We start from the raw sequence: 9,979 nt of genomic DNA, 5'->3' as shown, positions 1-9,979 counted from the left end.
CATAGGAAAAGGGGGTAAAGTGCTGCAGGGAGGCTGGTGGGCAAAGCAGAGGGTGGGAAAGTCCACCAGCCAAAAGCAGCAGAGGAGGGGAGGGGAAAGGCATGTGTGCTTGCGCAAAGCTGTTTTTGCTTGCTGCTGCTGCAATCCCAAATGGTAGAGAAAAGGGGTGAGGCAAGTGGCTGAGTTGAAGGGTGAGGCGCAAGTCCAGATGGCAAGTGGGGCTGGTGGAGGCGATAGTGGGAGGGACAGATGGACGGGGGAGTGCTCCACACCTCTCCCCCTTCTCTCCACAACAGAAGCAGCTACCACCACCACAGGAGCAAGGATGAAAAAAGACTCAGTCCAGCCACAAATCCCCTCCACACATAGGCGCTGAGTCCCGCCGACTTCTGCTGGCGCCGGTGGGCGCTCGACCTCCCTCTGCTTCCTGCCCCTGCTCCGCCCCCATTCCAACCCCTTCCCCAAAGTCCCCGCCACAACTCCGCTCCCTCCCTGCTCCTATTCCAACCCCTTCCCCAAATTCCCAACCCGACCCCGCCTCTTCTCTGCCTCCTCCCCTGAGCATGCCGCGTTCCTGCTCCTCCCCCATCCCTCCCGGAACTTGTTACGCCGCAAAACAGCTGTTTTGCAGTGGCAAGCGCTGGGAGGAGAAGCGGGGACGCAGCGCGCTCAGGGGAGGAGCTGGAGGTGAGGTGGGGTGTGGTGGGGGAGCTTGGCTGCCGGTGGGTGCAGAGCACCCACCAATTTTTCTCCGTGGGTGCTCCAGCCCCGGAGCACCCACGGAGTCAGTGCCTATGCCTCTACAATGTTCTGCAGAGTTCCTGCACGCTACACCAGCAGCAAAAGTCCTCCTCTTCCTCCTCCTCAAGGCAGCAGCAGGCTGCCAGGCAGCAGAAACAGCAGCAACCAACAGTCAGTCAGGCAGCCAGGAGGGACCCCACAGGTAGTAGCAAAGGCAGGGTCCCTCACTCCCCCTCTGGGGAGCAAGCCAGCAGGCAGGACCCTCAAGGAGCAGCAGCAACCAGGAGACCACCAGCCAGCAAGGTAGCAGGGCGGGTCTGGCCCAGACAAAAATTAAGACAAGTGCTCTGGGCCTAGTAGCAGCTCCACACCAGCAAGAGGGTCTGGGAAGGCCGATATGTTAGCCTTAAAATGTTAAAGGCCCTTTTCCCCACAAGATGAGAAGGGGTTACCTCAGGTCAATTAGGGACACCTATCCCAATTAAGGGCTGCCTGAGGCCTTTAACACCCCCCATACCCAGGGGGCAGAGGAGAGGGGAAGAGAGACACAAGCTATTGCCAGGCTAGTAGCAGTAGAGAAATAAGTTTCTCCAGGGTGAGAGGCTATGTTCCTTCCGATAGGGGAGACAGCCACACCTGAGTGCCTGCTAGGGAAAGGACTGACACTCCAGTGCAACCAACAGGGCAACACCTTGCACCAGCAAGGAGTCAGCAAAAGGTACCCCCCTGGGTTTTTTTTGTTTATGAGACTGTTTCCTTTTTGTTTGGTGGAGGATCACCCTGTAGGCTGACCCTCAGGCCTACCCTGAAAGTATGACCAAGGGAATACAGAAAGGGGGAAGGCAAACCCTCCCCTGAGTGGGGCTGATTACCCCAGTCCTGCCATCACCAGAGAGGGAAGCGATAAGTCTGGTGAGATGAAGGAGGTGCCCTGCCACATCTGCTTCTAGTAAAATATCATTTGACTAAATTTTTACCTGTGGGTTAGACAGGTTAGAACTCCTCTAGCTTAAAGATTTTTTTTTTAGCTTTTTGAGGAACAGGCAGATCAAACTGGTTGTTAGGTCAATTTGCCTCAGTGCCCTCCAGCACATTCCGATTCAGATCTCTTGATGAGCAGGAAGCAAAAAATCCCCAAATTTTTAGTGTAGTCAATGCCCAAAGATTATTTACGAGAGAATGGGACCATCAGAAAGACGTAAGGCTGTTGATTAATCGCACTAACTCATGTGATTAACTAAAAAAAATTAATCGTGATTAAAAAAATTAATTGTGGTTAATTGCACTGTTAAACAATAGAATACCAATTGAAATTCATTAAATATTTTTGGATCTTTTTCTACATTTTCGAATATATTGATTTCAATTAGAACACAGAATACACAGTGTACAGTGCTCACTATATATTATTGTTTTTGTTTACAAGTATTTGCACTGTAAAAATGATAAACAAAAGATAGTATTTTCAATTCATCTCATACAAGTACTGTAGTGCAATCTCTTTATCGTGAAAGTGTAACTTACAAATGTAGATTTTTGTTGTTGTTACATAACTGCACTCAAAAACAAAACAATGTAAAACTTTAGAGCCTACAAGTCCACTCAGTCCTACTTCTTGTTCAGCCAATTGCTAAGACAAACAAGTTGTTTACATTTACAGAAGATACTGCTGCCTGCTTCTTATTTACAATGTCACCTGAAATTGAGAACAGGTGTTCGCATGGCACTTTTGTAGCCGGCGTTGCAAGGTATTTACGTGCCAGATATACTAAACATTCGTATGCCCCTTCATGCTTCCGCCACCATTCCAGAGGACATGCTTCCATGCTGATGATGCTCGTTTAAAAAAAATAACGCATTAATTAAATTTGTGACTGAACTCCTTGGGGGAGAATTGTATGTCTCCTGTTCTGTTTTACCTGCATTCTGCCATATATTTCATGTTATAGCAGTCTCGATGATGACCCAGCACATATTCGTTTTAAGAACACTTTCACAGCAGTTTTGACAAAATGCAAAGAAGGTACCAATGTGAGATTTCTAAAAGTAGCTACAGCACTTGACCCAAGGTTTAAGAATCTGAAGTGCCGTCCAAAATCTGAGAGGGACAAGGTGTGGAGCATGCTTTCAAAAGTCTTAAAAGAGCAACACTCAGATGCGGAAACTACAGAACCCAAACCACCAAAAAAAATCAACCTTCTGTTAGTGGCATCTGACTTAGATGATGAAAATGAACATGTATCGTCGGTCCATTCTGCTTTGGATTGTTATCAAGCAGAACCCATCATCAGCATGGATGCATGTTCTCTGGAATGGTGGTTGAAGCATGAAGGGACATATGAATCTTTAGCACATCTGGCACATAAATATTTTGTGACGCCGGCTACAACAATGTATAAGAACATCTGTTCTCACTTCCAGGTAACATTGTGAACAAGAAGCCGTCAGCATTATCTCCTGCAAATGTAAACAAATTTGTTTGTCTTAGCAATTGGCTGAACAAGAAGTAGGACTGAGTGGACTTGTAGGTGCTAAAGTTTTACATTGTTTTATTTTTGAATGCAGTTATTTTTTGTACATAATTCTACATTTGTAAGTTCAAATTTCATGGTAAAGAGATTACTCTACTGTACTTGTATTAGGTGAATTGAAAAATACTATTTATTTTGTTTTTTACATTGCAAATATTTGTAATAAAAATAAATATAAAGTGAGCACTATACACTTTGTATTCTGTGTTGTAATTGAAATCAATATATTTGAAAATGTAGAAAACATCCAAAAATATTTAAATAAATGGTATTCTATTATTGTTTAACAGCGCAATTAATTGCGATTAATTTTTTTAATTGTGTGGCAGCCCTAGAAAAAAGTCATTAAAAATGTTATCTTCTTAATCAATGCTGGAAGGAGGCGGCGAGTAGGAATACACTCAAACAATGGGCACAATTCTGCACTGTGCCAACTTGCAGCTTGGGGGAAAGGTTAACCAATTTTGTGCCTGTGACAGATCTGACAATATTCAGGATAAACCTTACTGGATTAAGTTAAACCTTATTAAATTAAGTCTAATGTATTAAAATGATATAGTTTATGTGTTATTGTAAGATTGTATGTAACTGCTTTAGGAGGAGGGAGTATGATAATGTAATTCCTCCTGTTATCAGTTCTTTGAAGCTTCCCTGTGGGGAAGGGACTCATTGTCTGTCTGATTACCTATTCATGCTGTCTTCAAAGGTTCTGACTGGATTCTCTAGAGACCAGCAGACAAAGAAAGGACATTCGATAAATAACCTGGTGGTGAACTGACTCAGGGCTTTGGTTCAGCTCCAGCAAAGGGACAGGACCTCCTGTCCATGAAAGGCACCAATCCTTAGGGAAGGGTTGGAAGAGCCCCGGAGATGGCAAGGGTGGGGGGGGTAAGCTTATTAGCATGCATGTAGGTTCTTTATTGTTTTTAATGTTTTCTCTGTAGTGCTTAAGGATAAAAATATGCTTGCTTATAAAGAACTGTGTGATAACTTATAAATGTGGGCAATTACACTATTATCAGACTCTGAAGAGGAAACAAGTTGGCCTGTTTAGGCTGACCGTTGTTTGCTGGGGATAACACAGTGATGATAGGGAAATACTCTGGTCAGGAGGGAGAGAGATAATGGGTCTCCACCCAAGAAAGGCAATGGCTAGGGGGCCAGAAGCCTGAGGATCGGTACCCTTGCTGAACCACTAATGGGAAATAAGGTTCAATTGCCCTGATCTGTGAAAGCACACTCCTGATACTGGGCTGTTGTGGTGACTGGAGAGATCTCTGTTCTAACTTAAACAACCATGGGGCCTGTCAAATTTCGGGCAGGCTGCCTATGGGCTGCAGCATTCCCTGAAATTTCGGCAGTGCTATGGTCCCATCCCAATATACCCCTTGCGTCCTCAGCCCTTGGCCATATGCCAGGGCTTGCAAAGGGATCCTTAGGAGGCTGGATTACAGGCGTCTCTGCAGTGCCTGAGCTGAGGGGATTCATGGCAGATTATGAGGTTTTGGGGCGCCCCTTTACAGTGTTTCAGCCCTTTCATGCAATGTAAAAGGAACAGAGTGTAGGCAAGGATCTCATCCGATATCTTCAGAGAAGCAAATAAAGAGGTAGAACTGTCAAAGATATTCCAAATTTCACTTATCTGTAGGGAGACTCATTCATTTTGGGATTAGTTTTTAAGGTAGTTTTCCAAGGTCAGGTCTACACTTAAAACTTTTAACGGTATAGTAACATCAGTTAGGGGTGCGACTTTTTTTTTTTTTTTTTTTTTTTTTTTTTTTTTTTAGGGGTTTCTTTTTTTTTTTTTTTTTTTTTTGGTACATTTATTTCAGCAAAAGCCCTAGCGTAGACACAGTTATATCTGCAAAAATGTGCTTTCTGGCATAGCTTATTTTGTTTGGGGACTAGTGTAAAATATGCTGACAAAACACACTTTTACCAGTAAAAAGTTCAGCTAGACAAGGTGACTATAGCTAAACTGGCACACACTTTCTAGTGTGTAGACTAAGTCAAAATGTCTCCTTACGAAGAATTTTTCCTTGTGTATTTCAGCTTCATACTTTTTAAAAAAATCTCCAAAATATAAATGGTCCACACACAGATTAAGAATTCCTGGAGACATTGGACACAGAGGGGGACTCTTTTTTTTTTTATTCAAGTGACTCTTCAATTTATATCTAGTCTATTTTATTAGCACCGGTCTCTAAGTCATTGAAAGTCACAGGCTGAGAAAGACACGGGATTTGTTGATATCTGAGAAATGGCATTGCAATGCTGGAAAGCATTATGAATACCACACAGTGAGGAATGGTGCTGTGAACCAGGTTAAGATGGTGGCTCACAAAAAAATCAACAAACTGGAGGACATGGTCTTTATTTTTGGACTTCATAACCAATCTGCTATCCTAGGATACAAAATTAATTATGTAAATAGTGTGAATACATCAATATCTTCAACACATCAGTGAACTGAATAATTGATTTACTGCATTGCAATAACTTTTTCTTGGTAATCAAAAAGCCCATAGGATCTAGGGATTTCAGTAGATATTATTATATAAACACATTAGCATAATTTTAATCTAGTATCATATGAATTTTGTCCACTTCTTCTTTGTTCTTTTTATCTGGGTTCTCCTTTTGAGTCTTTTGTTCTTTCTCTGGGGAACCTTTCCCTCTTGAAGTTGCTACACAAATCTTTCTTTTGAAATACACACAAGAAAATTTATTTTGCTGCATCTTGAAAACCCTGTAAAGGGACTCTAAATGCAACCTGAAAAGTGAGGGAAGCACGAACATTTGACATACACATTGGAAATTCTGAATGTGTTATTATTTTGGAGTGAGCTGAAGCCAGGTGGTATTGTGAAGCTTTCAGTGAAGGAAATATCTTGGGAGATGGGAGTTGCAAATGGGGGGTGCAGTTACTTTTTAGGGCTTTGGCTAAGGGGTGGGGTGGGATGGAAGGGCTACTGTGATAACCAGGTAATTTTTTTTGTTGGTTCTAGATGATTATTTGGTGAGACCTCTCCCTCAGCCTCTATAACACAAAATGGGACTGGGAAGAATTGCTGTGAACCAGGAAAAGCCCCCCAGCTGCCCCTTTGCTCCCTCCACCTCAATTTCCAAGTGGAAATCCAGAAGACTGCATGGTGCAAACTGCAAATTACAAAATCACAATAAAAACTTGGGCCATTTTGACAGAATGCTGGGAAGCAACACCTATTGAAGTCCTGGGAAGTGGGTGCTGGGAACCAACAACTGAGCCAGCACTCTGGTCACTTAAACACCTTTAATTCCCCCAAAGTGGAAATGTTGGGACCAAATTAATGGATTAGAATGGGCTGGGGGAAGGGGGGACTAATGAGCAAACTGGCCCAGTAACACAGGAGGTATAAGACATAGGAAGGAGGTGCAGGATTAAGGGGCAAACTAGCAGAGCCAGAACCAGAAAGGATCTCTGGGTAGAGAGATCTCTTCCCTCTCCTCTCCTCTCCTCTGCACAGAACTGAGGAGAAAATGAAACTGTAAATAAATACAGTCTATGCAGCAGTAAGGTGGTGGGAAGAACAAGTGTAAAGAAAACTGCACTGTGGTGTTTAACAATGGAAGGTCTCTGAGTCTGAGTGTGTAGATAGAGCAGAAGATGGTAGTGGGATGTCCCCGTCACAGAAGTGCTATAGTGCAAACATAAGAATGGCCATACTCGGTCAGACCAAAGGTCCATCTAGCCCAGTATCATGTCTTCTGACTGGCCAATGCCAGGTGCCCCAGAGGGAATGAATAGAACAGGTATCATCAAGTGATCCATTCCCTGTTGCCCATTCCCAGCTTCTGGCAAACAGAGGCTAGGGACACCATCCCTGCCCATCCTGGCTAATAGCCATTGATGGACCTATCCTCCATGAATTTATCTAGTTCTTTTTTGAACCCTGTTATAGTCTTGGCCTTCACAACATCATCTGGCAAGGAGTTCCACAGGTTGTGCGTTATGTGATGAAATAATTAGTTTTTGTTTGTTTTAAACCGGCTGCCTATTACGTGAGATGTGATTGCAACTATTTTTTCCAATGATTATTTGCCATTAAAAATAGCGAGAGCACAATGACATCCAGCTGCACAATGTTAACAAGTATCAGAGGGGTAGCCGTCTTAGTCTGGATCTGTAAAAAGCGACAAAGAGTCCTGTGGCACCTTATAGGTAAATGATGAAGTACTAAGAATAATAAAAATAAAATAATAAAAAAAAATAATTAAAAGGAGTGAAACTATATTTATAGGGGTTTTCAAGCAAGGGAGTCCAATTTAGGAAATCAGAATAGCACATAAGACAAATATGTGAATTACGGTATGAGGCTTTATGCAGACATATAAACAGATAAGGGATTCTTTTAAACACTAAAAATGTATTAAAAATAGGAGTTATGTGAGTAAAATATTTAACTGAATTCTGTCTCCTTTAGCCGTTCAAGCCATCATTTCAGATAGGGAAGAGCAGCTTTGGCTAGGCAGGGGGACACAGTGTGTGTAAGGTTCCCACTAACATGTTCCTAGAATACTGGACATTCTGGCACTTCCCGAAACAGTGTGGGCCTGCCCCTGCTTGTGTGACTCAGCCCCTGTCTGCATGACCCTGCCCCTATGACAAAGTTATGCTGCAAAGGAGACACCATTTTCAAGAGTGAGCTGCTTTTGCCCCCACTGGTGTGATCTCACATGTATGGTGTGTGCAAGGTCACGCTACACAGGGGACAGCATTTTCAAAAGCAAGTTGCCCCACCCTCACTGGCATGATCTCACACGCATGATGTGTACGAGGACATACCACTCTGGGGACACCATTTTCAAGAGCCAGCTGCCCCGCCCCCACTGGCATGAGCTCACATATGTGGTGTGTGCAAAGTCATGCCGCTGAGGGACAACATTTTCAAAAGGGCGCTGCTCTGTCCTGACCAGGCATGCAGCATGTGAGGTTGTGCTGGCGGGAGCGGAGCAGTGTGCTCTTCAAAATGGTGTCCCCTGTCCGATACCAGACAGAACTGGATATGGTTTTGTCTCAGTACAGGATAGGGGACAAACCAGCAAAAAAGCCGGCCCCTCCAGTACAAAACTGGATGAGTGGCCTCCCTGACTGTGCCTGTAGGACCACAGCCCTGTAAGGGTGGGTGGAGATTTCCCCTGCAGGAGGAGCAGGGAGCCCCTCTATCCCCACCCCTTTCCAAACAGCTGCTCACCTCTGATGTGGTAACATTTACCCCCTCTATCCCCCCTTCCAAATCCCAGCTCCCACCCTCTCCTTCCCCTGCCTTCAGTGCACTCAGTTTGCCCCCTGCACAGATTTTGCCCACCCCTCCCCCCTCGGCTTTCACAGCCGGCACACTCTCTCCTCCTCCCCAAGTAAGGGCAGAGTGAGGGCAGCGAGCGTCTTCAGTGGCTGTTACTGAGCACGCGCAGCCCTCCCGCGCACGCTCAGAAACAGCCAAGCTGCCCCTTGTGTCTGAGGTGAGCGGCCCTCCAGCCGGGCGGTAGGATATCGATCGCTGCTCTCCGCCCTGGGAGGAGGAGAGACAGGCAAAGGAGCGCCTGGGGCTGGCTGAGCAGCGGCGGCAGGAGACAGGCGAGCGAGCGGCGTGGTGGGGCCGGCGCTGAGGCCAGTCCTCACTCCGAGACCGTTGCGACCTGCAGTCGGAGGCAGGCGGCGCTGGAGCGAGGAGCCGGGAGGATGAAGCAGGAGGGAGCCGGCCGGGGAGCTGCTGCCGGGCTCGGCGCGGCGGCGTGGGGCGAGGAGGGCGAGGCGGAGAAAGTTGTCTACTCCCGGTCGCAGGTGTCCTTCGCCGGCACCAAGGCGCTGGGCGACGCCTTCAAGCTCTTCATGCCCCGCTCCACCGAGTTCATGAGCTCGGACTCGGAGCTGTGGAACTTCCTCTGCAGCCTCAAGCACCAGTTCTCCCCGGTCATCCTGCGCAGCAAGGACGTGTACGGCTACGCCTCCTGCCGGGCCGTGGTGCCCGACGGGCTCCCGGCGCCGGGACACCGGACCCGCCGCGGAGCGGCCAGGAGGCGCCCCCCGGCCGCCGGTGCCAAGCGCGGAGCGCCCGGCCGCGCAAAGAAGGGGAGGAAACGCGCCCCAGCGCTCGCCGGTCCCCCCGGCAGGGAAGCGCAGCGGCTGCGGGAGGAGGAACAGGTCGACTCGGCCGAGGTGCCCTCGTGTGCTCCCTTTGGGGGCCGGTCCTTGGAGGAGATCTGGAAAGCGGCCACCCCCAGTCTTACCACCTTCCCCACCATCAAGGTGCGGGGCAGCGTCTGGAATCCGCGGAGCCTGGAGGCGGCGCGGCGCCAAGCGCAGCGGATCCTACGAGTGGACCTGGCGCCCGTGGTGAGGATCCGCCGCTTCCCCGTAGCCAGATCGTGAACTGCTGCCCCGCCTGGGAACGGGGACATCTGGGGGGAGGCTCTTCCCCTGGAAGAAGCGAACAGATACAAGTGTCAGTCACCTGTTTACATTGCATTTGTCTGGATCGTGTCCTTCTACTGCACTTTATGGCTCAGACTGATGGGACCTTTTCCTCCACGGAGCCAGGTTCCTGCCCACCCAAACCCGGATTGAGAATCTGCCTGGCCCCTGTCACCAGCTGCGACTACCACCCTCACCTGGACTGAGAGGCTGTTTCGCTATGTTCCCTAGTAGGGCCACGGTCCTCATCTAT

At 47.2% G+C, this 9,979-nt stretch overlaps 1 protein-coding gene across 1 annotated transcript; it reads left to right on the top strand.

Moving 5' to 3' along the window:
• Nucleotides 1-8,974: 8,974 nt before the first annotated feature.
• On the top strand, nt 8,975-9,774 carry CCDC71L (coiled-coil domain containing 71 like). Its single transcript, XM_024219862.2, has one exon. The coding sequence runs from the start codon at nt 8,995-8,997 to the stop codon at nt 9,682-9,684; it is 690 nt and encodes a 229-aa protein (XP_024075630.1). The 5' UTR covers nt 8,975-8,994; the 3' UTR covers nt 9,685-9,774.
• Nucleotides 9,775-9,979: the final 205 nt, after the last annotated feature.

This window comes from Terrapene carolina, unplaced genomic scaffold (assembly GCF_002925995.2).
Source record: "Terrapene carolina triunguis isolate 2854851 unplaced genomic scaffold, T_m_triunguis-2.0 Scaffold68, whole genome shotgun sequence".
Classification (NCBI taxonomy): domain Eukaryota; kingdom Metazoa; phylum Chordata; order Testudines; family Emydidae; genus Terrapene; species Terrapene triunguis.
This window is presented reverse-complemented; position numbering and strand designations above follow the sequence as displayed.